Here is a 20819-nt window from a genome sequence, read left to right as displayed (position 1 = left end):
GTGGCTGGCTTCGAACCTGATTGATCCCCGTCTCTGCCTCTCAAGTGCAGAGATTACAAGCATGCGCCACCACACCTGGCTTGGCAAATATATTTTTAACTCATAAAAAAAAGCATAAAACATGACATGGGGTATAATATCATGTTTCAATACATGCACATGTTATGTAATGTGTACGTCAGGTTAAACATATCTATCTTCTCAAATATTTGTCTATTTGTACTGGGCATGAAACTCAGGGCTGTGCACAGGCTAAGTGAACACTAAACTTCATCCCAGCCTTCCAGGTTTCTCCTAAAATCTGGGAATCTGGGAATCATCCTTTTTTTTTTTTTTTTTTTTTTTCGGTACAGCTGAGGTTGTCCTGTCTCAGCCTCTAGAATGCTGGGATTAAAAGCGTGCACCACCACGTCTGGCTGGATCATCCCACTTTTAAAGTTAAACATTTAAGCCAGGCTTGGTGGCACTTTTTTTTTTTTTTGTGGTACTGGGGTTGGAGCCCAAAGGCTTTCTACCTCCAGGCTATACTCCCAGACCTATTTTATATTTTATTTGGAAACAGGGTCTCACTAAGTTGCTGAGAGCCTCACTAAGTAGCCGAGGCTGGCTTCGAACCTGTGCGATCCTCCTGTCTCAGCCTCCCAAGCGCGGGGATTACAAGCATACGCCACTACGCCCAGCTGTGTGGCACATATTTATGATCCCAGCATTTGGGAGGCTGAGGGCACACGCTTATAATCCCAGCATTTGGGAGGCTGAGACAGGAGGATCACAATTCGTAGACAGCCTCAGCTACTTAGTGAGGCCCTTTGCAACCTAGTGAGACCCTGTTTCAAAATAAAGAATAAAAACTAAGGCTGGGATGTAGCTTGGAGGTGGAAACTCCCTGGGTTCCATCCTCAGTACCACAAATAAGTAAATAAATAAATTAATTAAACATTTTTTTTGTTGGGGTTTAGGGGTGGAGCCCAGGGGCATTCAACCTCTGAGCTATAACCCCTGCCCTATTTTTTTTATTCTGTATTTTGAAATAGGGTCTCACTGAGTTGCAGAGGGCCTCATTAAGTAGCTGAGGCTGGCCTCAAACCTCGATCCTCCAGTCTCAGCCTCCCGAATGCTGGGATTACAATCATGGGCCACCACGCCTGGCTAAAGTTAAACATTTAAAGCAAAATAATATCTTCATGAAATAAAAACTTAACAGTATAAGGCACAAAGATGGAGCAGGAAGAATTAAAACTCTTTGTACTCAGATGGCATGATTGGCTACGTAGAAAATCCCAATCAACAACAACAAATCCAAACCAAACACCCCCCAGAAGTAGGCAGCAATTATTTATTTTTATTTATTTATTTATTTATTTATTTATTTTATTTTATTTTTTTGGTGGTACTGGGGGTGGAACCCAGGGGCCTTCTACCTCCAGGCTATACTCCCAGACCTATTTTACATTTTATTTGGAAATATAATATAAAATTATATTATATATATTATATTGGCAAGGGTGGCCTTTTCAATACATGCTGTTAGAAGAACTCCACATTCAGAGCAATAAAAATTAATCTAGCAGGGTGCAGTGCTGCCTATCTCTAATTTCAGTACTTGGGAGGTCGAGACAGGAGGATACCAGGTTCGATGCCAGCCTCAGCAACTTAGCGAAACTTGCAGCAACCTAGCAAGACCCTGTTTCAAAACAAAAATAAAAAATAAAAAAAAGAGCTGAGGTGTAGCTTGAAAGTAGAATGCCCTTGAGTTCGATCCTCAGTACCAAAAAATAAAACATTGAACCTGGGCACGGTGGCACATGTCTGTAATCCCAGTACTTGGGAAACTGACAGGAGGTTTGCAGGTTTAAGGCCAACCACAAAAATGTAGCGAGGTCCTCAGCAACTTAGCAAAACCCTGTTTCAAACAGAAATAAAGTTGGCTGGGAGTAGCCGGGCTTAGTGTCGCAGGCTTGTAATCCCTGCGCTTGGGAGGCTGAGACTGGAGGATCGCACAGGTTGGAAGACAGCCTCAGCTACCTAGTGAGGCCCTCTGCAACTCAGTGAGACCAGGTTTCAAAATAAAGAATAAAAAATAGGGCAGGGGGTATAGCTCGGAGGTCGAATGCCCCTGGGTTCCACCCCCAGACCCCCCAAAAAATTGGCTAGGAGTATAGCTTGGAGGTAGAATACCTTAGGCTCAAGCCCCAGTAACACACACACACACACACACACACACACACACACACAAACACACACAGATATACCACTACACACATATTAAAATAGTTAAAATCCAAAACACTGATAATATACTGGCTAGGATGTGGAGTGGGAATACAAATGGTAAAGCCAGTTTGGAAAAAGTTTGGCAGTTTTGTAGAAAGATAAACAAATTCTTACCACACACTCCTAGGTATTTACTGTGAGTTCAAAACATGTCCATGCAGAAACCTGCACATAAATGTTTATAACAGCTTTGTGAATCACTGCCAAAACTTGGAAGCATGCAAGATGTCCTCAATAGAATAAGCTGTGTACATCCATGAGATGGAATATTAATTCAGCAATAAAACGATATAAGCTATTAAGCCACAAAAGCCATGGAAACAATTTAACTGCATATCGCTAACTAAAAGAAAGCATTCTGAAAAGGTTATTAGCTGGGTGCAGTGTCACACACCTGTAATCTGAGTACTTGAGAGGCAGAGACAGGAGGACTGCAAGTTCAAGGCTAGCCTCAGTAACACAGGCAGACCTTGTTTCAAAAAGAGAAGAAAATCCAGGCATGGTGATACATGCCTGTAATCCCAGTACTTGGGAGGCTGACACAGGAGGATTTCAGGTCAGCGGCCAGCCTCAGCAACTTGTGAGGCCCTCCGCAACTTAGTGATACCCTGTTTCAAAATAAAAATAAAATCGGGCTGGGGGTGTAGCTCAGAGGTAGCATGCTGCTGGGTTCCAGCTCCAGTAGCGCAAAGGAGAAGAAAAGAAAGTAGGGCTTGGGGTATAGATAGGAGGGTTCAATTTTCAGAAAAAAGAAAAAAAAAGCCACACACTGTATGATTCCAACAATACAGCATTCTGTAAAAGGCAAAACATTTTATTGAAGAGAATAAAAACTTTTTAATTGAAGACAATAATAATAAAAAAAAAACAACTTTAGTGGTCGAGGTGTGGGCGTAGCTCATTCATGAAGCACTTGCCCAGCCGACACAGGCACTCGAGCACGGCGCACACAACCACAGAAAAACCAGCGGCTGTCAGGGAGCATGTGCGGAGGAAACAACGATGGAGCGCAGGGGATGTTTAGGGAGGTGAAACCCGCCTGTAATGGGGCTCCTCCTCCTCCCCCTCCCCCTCCCCCTTCCCTCTCCTCCTCCCCCTCCTCCCCCTCCCCCTCCTCCCCTCCCCCTCCTCCCTCTCCCCCTCCTCCCCCCTCCTCCTTCTTCCTCCCCCTCCTCCTCTTCCTCCTTCTTGTTATTATTATTATCATTATTATTATTATTACTAGTACTAGTACTAGCAGTAATAGTATTAGGGAGTGAACCCAGGGGCATTCTACCTCTAAGCTACAATCCCAGTTCTTTTTATTTTTATTTTGAAACAGGGTCTCACTAAGCTAATGAAAGTTTCAATACTTTTGTGCTACTGAGGACAGAACCCAGGGGCATTCTACCTCTGAGCTATACCCTCAGCCCTATTTTTAATTTTTTATTGTATTTATTTATTGTATTTATTTATTTAATTAATTAATTTAGTTAGTTAGTTATTTTTTGTGGTACTGAGGACAGAACCCAGGGGCATTCTACCTCTGAGCTATACCCTCAGCCCTATTTTTATTTTTTTATTGTATTTATTTATTTATTTATTTTGTGTGTGTGTGTGTGGTACTGAGGATGGAACTCAGGGGCATTCTACCTCCGAGCTACACCCCAGCCCTATTTTCTATTCTTTATTTGGAAACAGGGTCGCACTGAGTTGTAAAGGGCCTCACTAAGTAGCTGAGGCTGTTCGCGAACCACGATCCTCTGGTCTCAGTCTCCCAAATGCTGGGATGACAAGTGTGTACCACCGTACCTGGCTTTCTGTTTTTTGTTTTGAAACAGGATCTCACTAAATTCCACAGGGCCTCACTAAGTAGCTGTGGCTGGCTTCAAACCTGCAATCCTCCTGTCTCAGCCTCCCAAGTACTGGGATCATAAGCATGAGCCATGCAGCACAGCTAATCTATTTCTTTTTTAAAAAGTAAATGGTAGCCGGGCGTGGTGGTGCACGCTTGTAATCCCTGTGCTTGGGAGGCGGAGACAGGAGGATCGCACAGGTTCAAAGCCAGCCTCGCTGGCTTAAGAGACCCTGTTTCCAAATAAAAATATAAAATAGGTCTGGGAGTGTGGCCTGGAGGTAGAAGGGTTTCCAGGAACCCCAGTACCACACACACACACACACACACACACACACACACACACACACTCACACACACACACACACACACAAAGTAAATGGTAAACCGGGCATGGTGGTGCATACTTGTAATCCCAGTACTTGGGAGGCTGAGACAGAAGGATCTCAGGCTTGTAGACAGCCTCAACAATTTATCAAAGTCCTTAGCAACTTAGTGAGACTTTGTTTCAAAACAAAAAATAAAGCGGAGCATGGTGATTCATGCCTTTAAACCAGTACTTGGGAGGCTAAGACAGGAGGATCACAGGTTCAAGACCAGCCTCAGTAATGTATTAAAACTCAGTAACCTAGTGAGACCCTGTTTCAAAACAAAAAAAAAGGAGCTGACGGTTATAGCCCAGAAGTGGAATTCTCCTGGATTCAATCCCTGGAACTACAAAAAATGTTTTAAATAAAATTAAAAAAAAATAAAGTAGGGCTGGCTGTGTAGGTCCAAGGTAGAAGCCCCTGGGTTCAGTCCTCAGTATCACAAAAACAAAGCAAAGAAATGTGTGCCAAAAGGTATATAATGAAAACAAACAATATAAATAGCAGCTGCCTTACTGTCTTAGTCAATTTTCTGTTGCTATAACAAACTACCTGAACCAGGCATGTGCCCCAGCTGCTAAAAAGGTTGAGGCAGGAGGATCGCTTGGGCCTAGGAGTTTGAGGCCAATCCGGGCAACTTAACAAGACCATGTCTCAAACAAACAAGATACCTGAGAATGCCAGGCGTGGTGGTGCACGCCTGTAATCCCAGCATTCGGGAGGCTGAGACAGGAGGATTGCAGTTTGCAGACAGCCTCAGCTACTTAGTGAGGCCCTTTGCAACCCAGTAAGACCCTGTTTCAAAATAAAGAATAAAAAATAGAGCTGAGGGTGTAGCTTGGAGGTAAAATGCCCCTGGGTTCCATCCTCAGTACCACCCCAAACAAACAAACAAACAAACAAACAAACAAACAAACCTGAGAATGGATAACTTAAAAAGAATAGAGGTTTGCTTGGCTCATGGCTGTGGATACTGGACATTCAAGTGTGGTGACGGTGTCCGCATCTGATGAGGGTCTTCTTATCATCCCATAACGTGAGGCAGGGCATCCCATAGTGAAGGAGCACTATTTAATTTTTTCTTTTGAAACAGGGTCCCACTAAATTGCTGAGGACCTCACCAAGTTGCTGAGGCTGGCCTTGAACCTGCGATCCTCCTGTCTCAGTCTCCCAAGTACTGGAATTACAAACATGCCACCACACCTGGCTGGCTTCTTCTTTCTGTACCTTTCACCAGTTCTTCCCATGTCTCTACAGTGGGCATATGACATGCCCCCTGCTTGACCAGATCTTGAGCCCTTCCTGTATTTGGAAACACAGGAAGGCTCGTGGGAAGCAGAATCCACAACACACACACACCGAAGATTCTGCACCTCATTTTTGCCCAGCCGTTTGGAGCTAGGGTACGTGGCATGGTCTCCCTCACCAGATGCAGGCGTTCCAGCCCTTCCCCTAAAGAGAGTGGAAGCAGGGACTTTGTCCAGTAGAGGCTGAAGCGAGGAAGAGCTCAGGTGTATGGCAGTGTGCGGTACCCCAAGACCCTGGTATCAGCGGCAAGCTGCAGTGTGTGGATTATTCCGGGGGCATTCGGAGCCGACCATCTGGCTTCTAGTTGGGCAGCCAGGGACAAAGTTCTCTAACCCTTTTGGGGTTCTTCAGACCATTTAATAAATTCCCTTTGTCTTTTTTTTTTTGCTGGTATTTTTTTTTTATTTTCAAACAGGGTCCTGCTAAGTTGCTGAGGCTGGCCTTGAACCTATAATCCTCCTGTCTCAGCCTCCCAAGTACTGGAATTACAGGCGTGCGCCACCTTTGTGTCCTGCCCTTGTCTACAGTGTCTGGCACGTAGTAGGTGCTCAGCTAAAGACTGTCCAACTTGATGGCCCTAGCGCCCCAGCTGCTATGTGTTCTCCCACAGGACAGGGAGAGCTGGTTTGTCTCTGTCAGCCCTCATCCTTCGATTTTTTGTCAGGCGTGAACACTTTTCCACGCCAGGCCCAGTCTTCTCTGCATTTTTCCACATGCAAGGGCCTCCCGGAGTTTTCTCTGGCTAGCCAGGGAACCTAAAAAAAAAAAAAAAAGTGAAAGGATTAGCTGCTATTGAAACAGCCCAGGAGCTGTTAGTAAGGAAATATCCCCTCTGAGATGGACCCTCTTAAAATAGACACGAGGTCGCTTCCAAATATGAGCTACCGACTGGACAGACGCCTGCTCGTTCCCCGGCCTGACTTTCCCCTCCCAGGTGGGGATCTAGGGATGCCAAGCCCGTGAGGTCTGGTGCATAAGAGTCAGGAGGCAGCCCACCTGAGATCTCGGGGCACGGGAGGCCTTGTCGAGGTAGCAGGCATGGTCTAGTATTAGTAATGTCATGTTCAGCACGGTGATGCACGTCTGGAATCCCAGTGGCTCAGGAAGCTGAGGCAGGAGGATCGCAGGTTCAAGGTCAGCCTGGTAAACATAGAGAGACCTCATCTCAAAATAAAAAGTGAAGCCGGGCATGGTGGTGCACACTTAGTAATTGCTGCCACCCGCAACTTAGTGAGAGAGACCCTGCTTCAAAATAAAGAATAAAAGCCAGGCGTGGTGGCGCACGCTTGTAATCCCCGAGCTTGGGAGGCTGAGACAGGAGGATTGCGCAGGTTCGAAGCCAGCCTCGCTGGCTTAAGAGACCCTGTTTTCAAATAAAATATGAAATAGGTCTGGGAGTGTAGCCCGGAGGTAGAAGGGTTCCATCCCCAGTACCACAAAAAAAAAAAAAAGAATAAGGCGGGCATGGTGGCACACACTTATAATCCCAGCATTTGGGAGGCTGAGACAGGAGAGTCGTGGTTTGCGGCCAACCTCAGCTTCTTATTGAGGCCCTTTGCAATTCAGTGAGACCCTGTTTCAGTATAAAGAATAAAAAATAGGGCTAGGGGTGTATTTCGGAAGTAGAATGCCTCTGGGTTCCATCGCCAGTACCACAATAAAATAAATAAAATAAAAAAGAACAAAAATATAGAGCCAGGCATGGTGGCGCAGGTTTATAATCCCAGTACTTGGGAGGCTAAGACAGGAGGATCACAGGTTCCCAGCCAGCCTCAGCTACTTAGTGAGGCCTCTGCAACTAAGTGAGACCCTGTTTCAAAATAAAGAATAAGCCGGGCGTGGTGGTGCACACTTGTAATCCCAGCACTTGGGAGGCTGAGACAGGAGGATCACACAGGTTTGAAGCCAGCCTCAGCTACTTAGTGAGGCTCTCAGCAACTTAATGAGGCCCTGTTTCCAACCAAAAATATAAAAATAGGTCTGGGAGTATAGCCCGGAGGTAGAAGAACCTTGGCTTCCATCCCCAGTGCCACACACACACACACACACACACACACACACACACACAGAATAAAAAATAGGGCTAGGGGTGTAGCTCAGAGGTAGAATGCCCCTGGGTTTAATCCCCAGTACTGCAAATAAATAAATAAACAAAATAAAAAGGCCTCCTGGTATAGATCAGTGGTAGAACACCCCTGGATTCAATCTCTAGTACTGAAAAAAAAGTAATATCACATGTAAACTGTGAAATTTAGTCTTTTTGATTAATGTTAAAATAATATGGAGAATGAACAGTCAGAAGTCTTCATAACCCAAGTATTTTATTTTATTTATTTTATTTTTTCTCAGTTAAGAAACATTTATTTGGACATCAAGGGGGCACACAGGCCTGGGATTGGAGCTGGCCTGGGTCTCAGGCCTGGGACTTGGCAGCCTGCATAGGTTGGGAGGAGCACTTCCTCTTGCTCAGATTGGTGAGGATCTGGTCCTGGTTGGGTCGGTAGGCAACCACGAAGCCCTCTGGGTGAAGTACGGGGCCTCTGTTCTCTTCCATCCGGCCCATCATCAGATAACTAGTTCCTTTCTTCATTGGTGGGCACTGCCTGCAGGGCACATAGAACTTCAGGGAGGTGTCAGTGGGTGGAGAGGGCAGGTCTAGTCCTCCAGTTTTGTAAGCACCAATTAGATTGACAGTGACAGTGAGGCCTTCACCGGGGCCCCGGACCATGGACTTCACTGTGGCAGTCACCACCACATCACTGGCACAGAAGTGGCTCTGCAAAGTGCCTGTCCTCCGGCACTGCTTCGGGCAGGAGACACTGGGTACATTGGGGCTCAATAGAGTTGCCTGGGCTTCTGGGGAGGCCTCCGGCTTCTCTGCAGGTTGGAGTTTGGGCTTGGTGGGCAGTTTGACTTTGGGCCCGGCTCCAGCCTTAGGGCCAGGGCCAGTGGCTTGGGGACCTGGCCGGACATCCTCCCGTGGGCTCGGACCTTTTTCTGCAGCACCCCTTGGCAACATTCTGTAGGAGGCTGAGAAGCCATCAGCGGTGACACTGAGATCCGAGACGAACTGGACCAGGAACTCATTCCCTTCGGAGGAGATGGGACCAGGGGAAGTGTCCCCGCAGAACTTCCCCAGCCTCTTGACATCGTTGCTCACGGCTCCATTGAACACGCTGACAGAGTCATAGCGGCAGTAGGTGTCGGGCTCCAGGTCAAACTTCCCAAAAGTCAGCGCGATCGCCTGGTCCGGGGGTGCAATGATGTGCCAAGAGCAGCTGATGCCCGGGGGGGTAATCGGACTCTGGCCAGTTGAGTGTGGTCAGGGTTCCCTGTGCCTTCTCCAGCCGCCCCCCACAAAACTGGTGCTCTGGGAGGGGAAAAAGGGGCGGGGTCGGGGAGGTGTAGACCCTCAGTCAGCTCAGGAGAGCGCTGGGCTGGGTCTGGACAGGCGGCTCAGATGTCTGAGTCTCAGATTGAGGGGATGTAAAGGGGGGCAGAAGAAAAGGGGGAGGTTAGCTGGGAGGGGGCCAGGAGGATCCGGGCTCAGGGCAGGCTTGGGCGGCCAGGGCCCTGGAGAGGAGGAGGAACTGGCTGGACACACTCCCTTCTTGCCCCTCCCCTACCCGCTGCCACACCGAGCCTCTTCCCCTGGGAGATCCCATCTCCCCAACCCGGCAGAAGAGTCTCCTTAGCAGGCTAAGAGAGCCCTCACTTTGTGAGGGTGCCCTCCACTTGGCCCCTTCAAGGAGGTCCCTGCCTCAAACATTTCCAGGGAGACTTCTGCTGCCAAGAGGGGGTGATGGGACCGCAATCGGGAGCCCAGGGCTGGGTGTAGGGGGCTCCGGGTGAGGGGAACCTGGTCCCCTAGCCCTGGGGTGCCCCCTGACGCCCCCCGGAGGGAACCCGATTGCGGACGGGGGGCGGGCAGTTACTCACCGTCCCAGTAACCCCAGGCCGCCCATTCCACCCGTGGGTCCAAGACCCATTTCCGCCTCGCGCGGGGGGGGGGGGGGGCCTGGAAGAGGGGTGGGTGGGAGCGGGAGGGGGAGAGAAGACGGGGAAGAGGGACTGAAGGGGCAGTTAGTGAGGGGAAAGGGCGAGGGAATCTTATAACCCAAGTATTTTAGAAAAGCATTCATCCAACCTTTTATCAAGACTATTTATAGGTCAGGCATGTTAGTATATTCTTATAATCTTAGTACTTGGGAGGCTGAGATAGGAGGATTGCAGGTTCAAGACCAATGTCAACAACTTAGCGAGTTCCTGTTTCAAACTAAAAAGTAAAATAGGACTGGAGTTCTAGCTCAGAGCTAGAATGCCTCTGGGTTCAATCCCCAGTACCAAAAAAGAAAATACAAACACCCAATTTGTTTATCTGGGCATGGTGGTACTCACTTATAATCCCAGTATGTGGGAGTCTGAGACAGGAGACTCCAAGGTTCAAGGCCAGTCTCAGCAATTTAGCAAGACCCTGTCTCAAAATAAAAAAGATTAAAAATAGCTGGAGGATAGCCTGGAGGTAGAACGTCCTTGGGTTCCATCTCCAGTACAAAAACAAAGGACAACAAAAAAACTTATATAAAGTGTATTGGCTTTCTATTGCTATGTAAAAAAATTTTCCCAAACACAGCCGCTTAAAACAACATCTGTATCTCACAGTCTGAGTTATTTGGGACGTTAAAAGTGGTTCCCATTGCCGGGCGTGGCGGCGCACGCTTGTAATCCCCGCGCTTGGGAGGCGGAGACAGGAGGATCGCGCAGGTTCGAAGCCAGCCGTGCTGGCGTAAGAGACGCTGTTTCAAAAATATAAAATACCAAGATGGCGACAGAGAAAAGCGGGGCTTAAGAGCCCCGCTAACAACAAATCTCCATTACCACAAAATCAGCGCCTTTCAAAGCCAGAAAACAACATCACCAGAGAAACAAAAAAAAATCACCAGGCTCCAGAGAGAAAGAGGACTGAGAACAGAGCCACAGAGGAGATCCTCACGCCCGAGGACGCGGCAGACACGGCAGCAGCGCCATACTGCCGGCGAATTCACGAGACAGCCACAGCAAGCCGAGGGGAGCTGCTGCGGAACAGCCAGGCGGGATTTCTCGGCGCAGAGGACATCTAAAGCTCCCAGTGTCTGAGCTCAGCACACGCTGCAGGGATTCAGAGTGGAAATCAAAACCAAGAAAAAAAAAAAAAAACGCCAGCCCAACAGCCGAGGGCGTAGCAGCGGCGCCATATTGCCACTGGCGGCAGCAGCACGGAACTCACTACAGCTACATCTGCGTACTCAAGAACAGTGAGTCAAATTGCGGGCCACAGCAGAGAAATCCCAGTACTGTACTCACTGGGACCTGACCCAGTGGGAGAGGGGCGGTGGCAGTGATATCACACCATAGGAGAAGGTGCAACCTGGCACCCCCCACAGTCTAAAGCAGCCTCTATCGACTCTCTGGGTCGGAGACTCTGTGATAAAACCCAGTAAAGGAGTAGTGGGGTCTGAGATACTACTGACTCGAGATCCAGAGCACCTTAAGTGAAGTCATAGTGACCCAAGGGAAGAACCCAGAGAAGGCACAAACTTCCGAAATCATGGGAAAGAGGAATAATACTGGAGCAATTAATGCTCACAACCCCACAACATCAGAACCCGATACAACAGAAAATCAGAGATTTCTAGAAGATCAAATCAGGAAAATAACTGTAGAAATAATAGAGGTGCTTCGAAAAGAACTCAGAGAGAGCCAAAAAGAGATAAAGGATGCAATTAATGAAGTAAAGGCCTCAATTCAAAGCACAAACAACCGATTAGAACACATGGAGAACAGAATCTCGCTCTTAGAAGATGATCATTCCAAAAATGAACGCATAGTTTCTAATCTAGAAAAAAATATCCGACAGCAGGAATCTGATATTGAAGAAATATGGGCCCATTTTAAGAGAGCTAACCTAAGAATAATTGGAATAGAGGAGGGAAAAGAAAGTGAAACCAAAGGGATCAACAATCTCTTCAAGGAAGTAATAGCAGAAAATTTTCCAGACATAGAGCAAGAGGTCGATACACAGGTCCAGGAAACGTATAGAACTCCCTTTAGACAGGATCGGAGAAGAGGATCCCCACGCCACATAATTGTCAAAATGACCAATGTGGAAGCCAAGCAGAGAATCTTAAAGGCAACAAAAGCAAAGGGCCAAGTGACATTCAGAGGCAAACCAATTAGAATCACTCCAGACTTCCCAAACCAAGTTATGAGAGCCAGAAGGGCTTGGAGTAACATATTCCAAACTCTGAAAGAAAACAACTTCCAGCCAAAAATTTCCTACCCAGCAAAACTTTCTATCAAATTAGATGGAGAAATAAGAAGCTTCCATGACAAACAGAAACTGAAGGAATTTATGTCTTCAAAACCAGCACTAGAGAAAATACTCAAAGAGATTAACTACAAAGAAGAAATAGGTAACACACACCAGAACCAGAGAGTTTCCATCCAACAGACAATTAAGATTGGTTATCTGTGGAGATTCATTATTTATGTTAGTCTGTTACCTATCTCTAAAGGGTATTGTTTGCCTTTATTGTTGTTAATTTTTAGGATTTCTAGTTGGAATATTAATATACCTTCAGATATAGCATTTGGAAATAGTTTATCCCATTCTATTAGTAACTCTTAACTCTGTTTACATTGTCTTTGGATATACAATATGTTTTTTATTTTTTAGGGAGTTTGTATACTCTTCTGTTGCGTGTGCCATTGAAATCATAACCAAGAAATCACTGCCAATTTCAATGTTGTGAGGTTTTATGACCCAGATTTTCTCCTAAAAGTTTATAGTCTTAAGATTTATATTTAGGTCTTTTATCTATTTTGAGTTAATACTTGTATATGGGATTAGGTAAGGGTCCAATTTTATTCTTTTCCATGTAATTATTATGTTTCAACAATATTTAGTTAAAAGATTATTATTTCCACCACCAAATGTTCGTGGAAACCTTGTCAAAAATAACTTGACAATATAGGGAAGAATTTAGCTCTAGGCTTTTATTTAACTCCAATGGTTTATATATCTGCCTTTAGAATAGTACTACACTGTTTCAATTATTGTAGCTTTATATGGTTTGAAATCAGAAAATATATATCTTCTAGCTTTGTTCTTTTTCAAGATCGATGTGGGTACCTAGAGTCCATATTCCATATTAGGATAGATTTTTTTTTCTGAAAAATAAATATATAAATATACGATAGTTTCACCTAAAAAATAGAAAGAAATAGATTCTCTGGTAAGAAAGAAAGCAAAAAGAAATATTGAAATGTTATCTTTAAGTCATCAAAAGCTTGGTATCAGACAAATGAAACTGTTATGTGAGATTATCATTTTTAATTTTGGAGAAATTGCTATAATACTAGATGTCAACTACTAAGCCAAGCATAGGAAGGGGGGATAGGGAGAGAACGGGGTGGGGATCGGGTGGGGGCTGACTGGGCAATGTGTGCATGTATGTCTACAAAAGTATGTATCCCACTATGATGTATGAATACAGTGCACCAATTAAAAATAAAAAAAAATAAATGTAAAAAAAAATATATATATATATAATAGGTCTGGGAGTGTAGCCCGGAGGTAGAAGGGCTTCCAGGAACCCCAGTATCACACACACACACACACACACACACAAAAAAAAAAAAAACAGGGCAGCTCGGAGGTCAAATGCCCCTGGGTTCCATCCCCAGACCTGCAAAAAAAAAAAGGGCTGGGGATATAGCAAGCCGGGCGTGGTGGTGCACGCTTGTAATCCCAGCATTCAGGAGGCTGAGACCGGAGGATCGCAGTTCGTGGACAGCCTCACTACTTAGTGAGGCCCTCTGCAACTTAGTGAGACCCAGTTTCAAAATAAAGAATAAAAAATAGGGCAGGGGGTGTAGCTCGGAGGTCGAATGCCCCTGGGTTTCAACCCCAGATCCACAGAAAGAAAGAAAGAAAGAAAGAAAGAAAGAAAGAAAGAAAGAAAGAAAGAAAGAAAGAAAGAAAGAAAGAAAGAAAGAAAGGAAGAGGAAATGTGAAAGTCTTGAAGGCACTAAAATTCCGGACGCCATGAGGTCAATAGGAGTTCGTAATGAAAAGAGCTCAGATCAAAAGTGGTGGTGAGATTCCTTCACTAGTCCACTCCCTTCATCCAGCCTCTCACTCAACAGCTGTCCATGGGGCATCTTCTGTGTGCAGATGAGAGACTGTACTGAATGCTACCAGGCTCGTGGAGAGGCACAGTCATAATTCCAATAACAATTACTGGTCTTCCTGGGAAGCCAGGCCGGCAAAGAGCTTCAAATTTAATTTTATTTAGCCTTCCCAGAGGCAGGTTCTGATAATCCCCCTGGACAAACAGCAAACCTTAGAGAGGGGAGGCCACGTACCTTCAAGGGGTAGAATCTGCGAGTGGTACCAGTGTTAGTCCACTTGGGCTGCTTCAACAAAAGGACCGCAGACCGGGTGTCTCATCATTTGGGAGGCTAGAAACTCCAAGATAATGGAGTTGGCAGGTTGGGTGTCTGGTGAAGGCCCACCTTCTGGCTCATAGTGCTTTTTTTTTTTTTTTTTTACTGTCTTTATGTGGTAGAAGGAGCCAGGAGTCTCTCTCAGGCCTTTTTGGGTTTTGTTTTTCTGATTTTCATGGGTCTGGGAATGGAACCCAGGACATTCTATCTCCAAGCTATACCCCCGGAATGGAACCCAGGACATTCTATCTCCAAGCTATACCTCCAGCCTTATTTTTTTATTTTTTTATTTTTTTGGTGGTACTGGGGTTCCTGGAAGCCCTTCTACCTCCGAGCTATGCTCCCAGACCTATTTTTATACTTTTAAAATTTGGAAACAGGGTCTCTTAAGCCAGCGCGGCTGGCTTCGAACCTGCGTGATCCTCCTGTCTCCACCTTCCAAGCGCGGGGATTACAAGCGTGCGCCACCATGCCTGGCCCCAGCCTTATTTTGTATTCTTTATTTTGAAACAGGGTCTCACTGAGTTGCAGAGGGCCTCACTAAGTAGCTGAGGCCGTCCGCGAACCATGATTCTCCGGTTTCAGTCTCCCGAATGCTGGGATTACAAGCATGCGCCACCACGCCCGGCTTGTTTTTATGGTACTTTCCTTCCAGTCCTTTTTTTTTTTTTTTTTTTTTGCGGGTCTGGTGATGGAACCCCACGGCATTCCAGCTCCGACCTACAGCCCCTGCCTTATTTTTTATTCTTTATTTTGAAACAGGGTCTCACTAAGTTGCAGAGGGCCTCACTAAGTAGCTGAAGCTGTCCGCGAACTGCACTACAGTTACGCTAACACCGTTAGCGCTATTTTGCGTTCCTATTATCTGGCTGAGAACTCTGTGACTGACCCACCCTGGGTTGTTTGAGGCAGAGCTGGGCTGCCGAGCCAGTCCCTGAGAAATTCATGTCTGTGTTCCTTTTTTCTTTTAACTTTTGTGCCCTTTCTCTTCTGCTTTCTGCAGAAACACAGCTAAGATGGAGAAGAGCCCAGGAGAATGGAGAGGGGTGTGAGAAGTGGGAATTACTGCCAAGGTCTGGAAACTTTTATAAGCGTGGCTCGCCCCTGGCCGGGTGGAGGAACACTCTGCAGGTCCTCCGGGGGCTGCTGTGAAGACGCTGAGGAAGCTTTGATGTGCCTGCAGAGGTGCTGTGCGTCCAGAGATGTCACCAGCTGGCTCCCCAGAGACGGCCCAGGCCCTGCGGCTGCCTGAGGAGTAAAGTGGGAAGCAGCGCTGTGCCGGAGCCCCAGGGAGCAGCAGGCCTGGCCCTAAGGTGCCAGTGTGCATCCTCACAGCCACAGGAAAGTCAACACCTTTATGCTTCCCATTTTACAGAGAAGGAACCCGAGGCACAGGCGGAGTGACCAGTCCATCTCCATGAAGGTATCTTTCTTTTGGGGGGGATACTGGGAATTGAACCCAAGGACATTCTACCTCCAAGCTATAACCCCAACCCTATTTTATTTTATTTTATTTTATTTTTGGTGGTACTGGGGTTCCTGGAAGCCCTTCTACCTCCGGGCTACACTCCCAGACCTATTTTTATATATTTTTTATTTGGAAACAGGGTCTCCTAAGCCAGCGCGCGCGGCTGGCTTCGAACCTGCGCGATCCTCCTGTCTCTGCCTCCCAAGCACGGGGATTACAAGCGTGCGCCACCACGCCCGGCTAACCCCAACCCTATTTTAAATTTTTATTTCAAAACAGAGTCTCATTAGGTTCATAGAGTCTCACTACTTGCTGAGGCTGTCCTCAAGTCCTGGGATTACAGGCGTGAGCTATGACACCTGACTACGTGTTGTTTTTTGTTTTGTTTTGTTTTGTTTTTTGTTTTTATGGTATTGGGGATGGAACCTAGGGGCATTCTACCTCCGAGCTACACCCCCAGCCCAATTTTTTTTTCTTGCAGAACAATCTGGGGGTGTAGCTCGGAGGTAGAATGCCCTGGGTTCCACCCCCAGCACTGCAATAAATAAATATATAATTTAAAAAATCAAACATATTTTATGACTATCTTGGAATAAAGTTGAATGTAATCCAGACTAAATTCACTTTTTTTTTTTTTTTTTTTTGCCGGTCTAGGGATGGAACTCAAGGGCATTTGACCTTCGAGCTACAGCCCCTGCCCTATCTTTTATTCTTTATTTTGAAACAGGGTCTCACTGAGTTGCGGAGGGCCTCACTAAGTAGCTGAGGCTGTCTGCGAACCGCGATCCTCCGGTCTCAGCCTCCCGAATGCTGGGATTACAAGCGTGCGCCACCACGCCCGGCTTTGAATTCACTATTGTACATTCATTATCATTGTATGCTTTGCTTCTGATTGTAAAGTAGAACAGTTTTGTGAGTTCCTCCTAAAAGTACCATGATCTCAAGGCACTGTGCATACTGGGCCCAATGGAGAAGTTGGCCCTGCTGGCGTGAGACCTGATTCCCCCCGGTGCAGACTGTGTGGACTTGGCCAACTTATTTTATATCTCTGTGCCTCTCTGTTATCGTTTAAATTTAAAATCCCCTCCCCCACCCAGACCTTGTGTGGCAGCCATGCTGGACACCAGCCATGACTGGAGGCGGGGCCCTAGGGTATGGCTGGGTCCCTGGGGGTATGGCTGGGTCCCTGGGGGTATGGCTGGGTCCCTGGGAGTATGGCTGGGTCCCTGGGGGTATGGCTGGGTCCCTGGGAGTATGGCTGGGTCCCTGGGGGTATGGCTGGGTCCCTGGGAGTATGGCTGGGTCCCTGGGGGTATGGCTGGGTCCCTGGGGGTATGGCTGGGTCCCTGGAGGTATGGCTGGGTCCCTGGGGGTATGGCTGGGTCCCTGGGGTATGGCTGGGTCCCTGGGGGTACAGCTGGGTCCTTGGGGGTATGGCTGGGTCCCTGGGGTATGGCTGGGTCCCTGGGGTTATGGCTGGGTCCCTGGGGTTATGGCTGGGTCCCTGGGGTATGGCTGGGTCCCTGGGGTATGGCTGGGTCCCTGGGGGTATGGCTGGGTCCCTGGGGGTATGGCTGGGTCCCTAGGGGTATGGCTGGGTCCTTGGGGATATGGCTGGGTCCTTGGGGGTATGGCTGGGTCCCTGGGGTATGGCTGGGTCCCTGGGGTTATGGCTGGGTCCCTGGGGTATGGCTGGGTCCCTGGGGGTATGGCTGGGTTCCTGGGGTATGGCTGGGTCCCTGGGGGTATGGCTGGGTCCCTGGGGTATGGCTGGGTCCCTGGGGTTATGGCTGGGTCCCTGGGGTTATGGCTGGGTCCCTGGGGTTATGGCTGGGTCCCTGGGGTATGGCTGGGTCCCTGGGGTATGGCTGGGTCCCTGGGGGTATGGCTGGGTCCCTGGGGGTATGGCTGGGTCCCTGGGGTATGGCTGGGTCCTTGGGGGTATGGCTGGGTCCCTGGGGTTATGGCTGGGTCCCTGGGGTATGGCTGGGTCCCTGGGGGTATGGCTGGGTCCCTGGGGTATGGCTGGCTGCCCTGCTGTAGTACAGGTGCTCTGATCCCTCTGCTCTCTGCTCCAGCCCCCACGTGGACTATGACCTTTATAATCCCCAGATTCCTGAACAAATAAACCCTCCTTCCTCTAAGTTTTGCATGTCAGGTGTGACCCAAACAGAATGCTGACTGCAACAGTCTCATTTTCTTCCCTGTAAATATGACAATGCTCTTCACATCGCTCAACAGAAGGTTGTTTTGTTTTGTTTGTGGTGTGGAGGGTTGAAGCCAGCAGCTCGGTGGCAGAGTGCCCCTGGCTTCAACCCCCAGAACCACAGAAAGAAAAAGGAAGAACGACTCAGACCACTGCCCTTGTAATGTAATCCCAAACAGCTCCGAGCTGTGGCCAAGGTCCCACAGCTAAGGAGTGGTGGTAGACCAGATGTACAGCCAGACAGGTTCTCAGCTACTCACACCATCCACGGGCTTTGTTTCTCCAGGCAAGTTTCACTGGCCACTGTGAACAGCTCAGCTTCTGCCAGAATGCAGAAAAGAGCTCTGAGCTTCTTCATGCGAAGGTCACTGAAGATGCCCCTAAACCAAGCATGGCGGCGCAGGCCGGTAATCCCAGTACTTGGGAGGCTGAGGCGGGAGGATCGCAGGTTTGAGGACAGCCTCAGCAAGTGGTGAGACTCTCATCAACCTAGGAGACTCTGTTTCAAAACAAAACAAGAAAAGGGGTTGCCGGGCGCGGTGGCACACGCTTGTAATCCCCGTGCTTGGGAGGTGGAGACAGGAGGATCACGCAGGTTCAAAGCCAGCCGCGCCGCTGGCTTAGGAGACCCTATTTCCAAATTAAAAAAAAAAAGTGTATATATATATATATATATATATATATATATATATATATATATATATATTAGGTCTGGGAGTGTAGCCCGGAGGTAGAAGGGCTTCCAGGAACCCCAGTACCACCAAAAAAAAAAAAAAAAAAAAAAAAGAAAAAAAGAAAAGGGGTTGTGGTGTAGCTCAGAGGTAGAATGACCCTGGGTTCAATCCTAAGTACCAAAAAAAAAGAGAAAAGAATATTTTCAATATATTGGGTTAAATAAAATTATTAACATTGAGTTTACCTGTTCCTTTTTATATCATTAATTTTTGCAAGAAAATGATAAATTACATACTTTGCTTACATTCTACTTCTGCTGGAGCCAAGCATTCTACTTAATGCTTGGCTTATTCTGTAAGCTGACAGAATACCAGTATGCTTGTTTATGGGGAAGTATGACTTTGAGAATATGGAATTTCTATGCCCAAAATAGGCAAGCAGGAACAAGTCCTCTTCTTTTGGGCTGGAAGAGGAGGTAAAGAGTTAACACATTAATGGGAAAAATGAAAAAAATACAAAAGTGCAGAAGATAATATAACTAACTCCCCCAGTGCCCATCCTCAACACTAACAATTATCAACATATGAAAGGTCTTTTTTCTGCTGTACCTCTGCCCAGTGTGCTGGGTTATGCTAGAGCAAAGATCAGACATCAAATCCTCCCATTTGTAAACATCTCACTCTGTATTTCTAAGAGATGTCTTCTTGTTCTAAAAATATAACTATAGGAGTGGTAGATATTCCTCTATCCACTTTTGTTCACATAATTCGATAACAAGATCTAGAAGACTGATAAGATCTGGTTAGATTTATTTTTTTAAGAATGCTAGTGGTGCCAGGCGTGGTGGGAGGTGGAGACAGGAGGATCACACAGGTTTGAAGTCAGCCTTGCTGGCTTAAGAGACCCTGTTTCCAAATTAAAAAAATATATAAAAATAGGTCTGGGGATGTAGCCCAGAGGTAGAAGGGTTTCCAGGAACCCCAGTACCACCAAAAAAAAAAAAAAAAAGACAAAAAAAGAAAAGAATAAAGAAAAGAATGCTAGTGGTGCTGTCTGCAGTGGTTAATTTCAACCGGGTGTCATTGTGTCAACTGGGTGAGGACTATCAGTGCCATTTGTGGTGCTAGGGGTCAAACCCAGGGCCTTGTGCATGCTAGGCAAGTGCTCTACTACTTAGCAACATGCCTGGCCCTGGAGCCTGTTTTTAGATGAGATTAACTTTTAAATCTAAGTAATAATAGGGATGGCACTCGTCCAATCCATTGAAGGCCTGACCAGCACAAGACTGGCCTCTGTGAGCAAGGAGGAATTCTCCAGAAGACTGGCTTTGGACTAGAACCTCAGCTCTGGCTCTCCTGGGTCCATAGCCTGCCATCCCTCACTCTCTTTCTATTTGTCTGTCTCTCCCCCCCATACATATATAAACAGTCATGATGGTTCATGAACGAGGAGAGATGTTTCCATCGATGATGGACATATGGCACATATGTAATGCTTAGATCATGGTGGTTCCCTAAGATTACAATAGTGTAGAGAAATCTCTGCCCCCCAACCTGGTGCTGCCAGAGCCAGATGCGCGACTTGGGTGTTTGTGGTGATGCTGGTATAAACAAACCCAGCCTGCCACCAGTCGTAAGAGTCTAACAATACCACTAGGTAGGGTAGCAAGATCCACCTGCCCATCCTGAAGGGAGGCGGGGCTGGGCAGGAGTGGAATGTTCTCCTCGAAGGCAGATTATGTCCTTGTGGTGACTGGGTCTGGGAACAATATTCCAGCATCTCAGTTTTGCTGTCCATAAAATGGCCTAGGTAATACCAGTGCTGAAACTTCGCCTGAAGGCCGACTTCCTCTTCACAATCAAGTTCTGTTTCCCGATTCTAGCAGCTGTATCGTCTGTCACGAGGCCATAACTGAGGTCCTTGTCCAGCCCCCAGTGCACCTCCTTCTTCACCAACATGTCAGATGCTGGCAAACCTCTTTTCCTCTAGTGTCCAGTTTTTTTGGAGGGGTGTGGTCCCCTCTCTTAATTGTTTCCCACAGATCGGCAGGTTGAGAAGGAGGAACTGGGCACCCTCAGTTTAGTGCCTGATAGGATTGAGATGTGTTTTTTCCCACCCAACACTCGCCAAGGCAACAGTATCAAGAGGTGGTGGGAGGGCCTGGTGTGGTGGTGCATGCTTGTAATGCCAGATTTGGGA

General features: G+C 47.1%; 1 protein-coding gene across 1 annotated transcript; it reads right to left on the bottom strand.

The window, feature by feature from the left end:
• Nucleotides 1–8197: 8197 nt before the first annotated feature.
• On the bottom strand, nucleotides 8198–20578 carry LOC308259988 (procollagen C-endopeptidase enhancer 1-like; the record flags this gene model as incomplete). The annotated part of the gene is given in 5 exon segments (XM_080691331.1): nucleotides 8198–9076; nucleotides 9078–9154; nucleotides 9724–9802; nucleotides 15338–15519; nucleotides 20437–20578. Coding segments are annotated over 5 exon segments (1359 nt in total).
• Nucleotides 20579–20819: the final 241 nt, after the last annotated feature.

Source organism: Muscardinus avellanarius (assembly GCF_963383645.1).
Source record: "Muscardinus avellanarius genome assembly, chromosome: 3".
In the NCBI taxonomy this organism is placed as follows: Eukaryota; Metazoa; Chordata; class Mammalia; order Rodentia; family Gliridae; genus Muscardinus; species Muscardinus avellanarius.
This window is presented reverse-complemented; position numbering and strand designations above follow the sequence as displayed.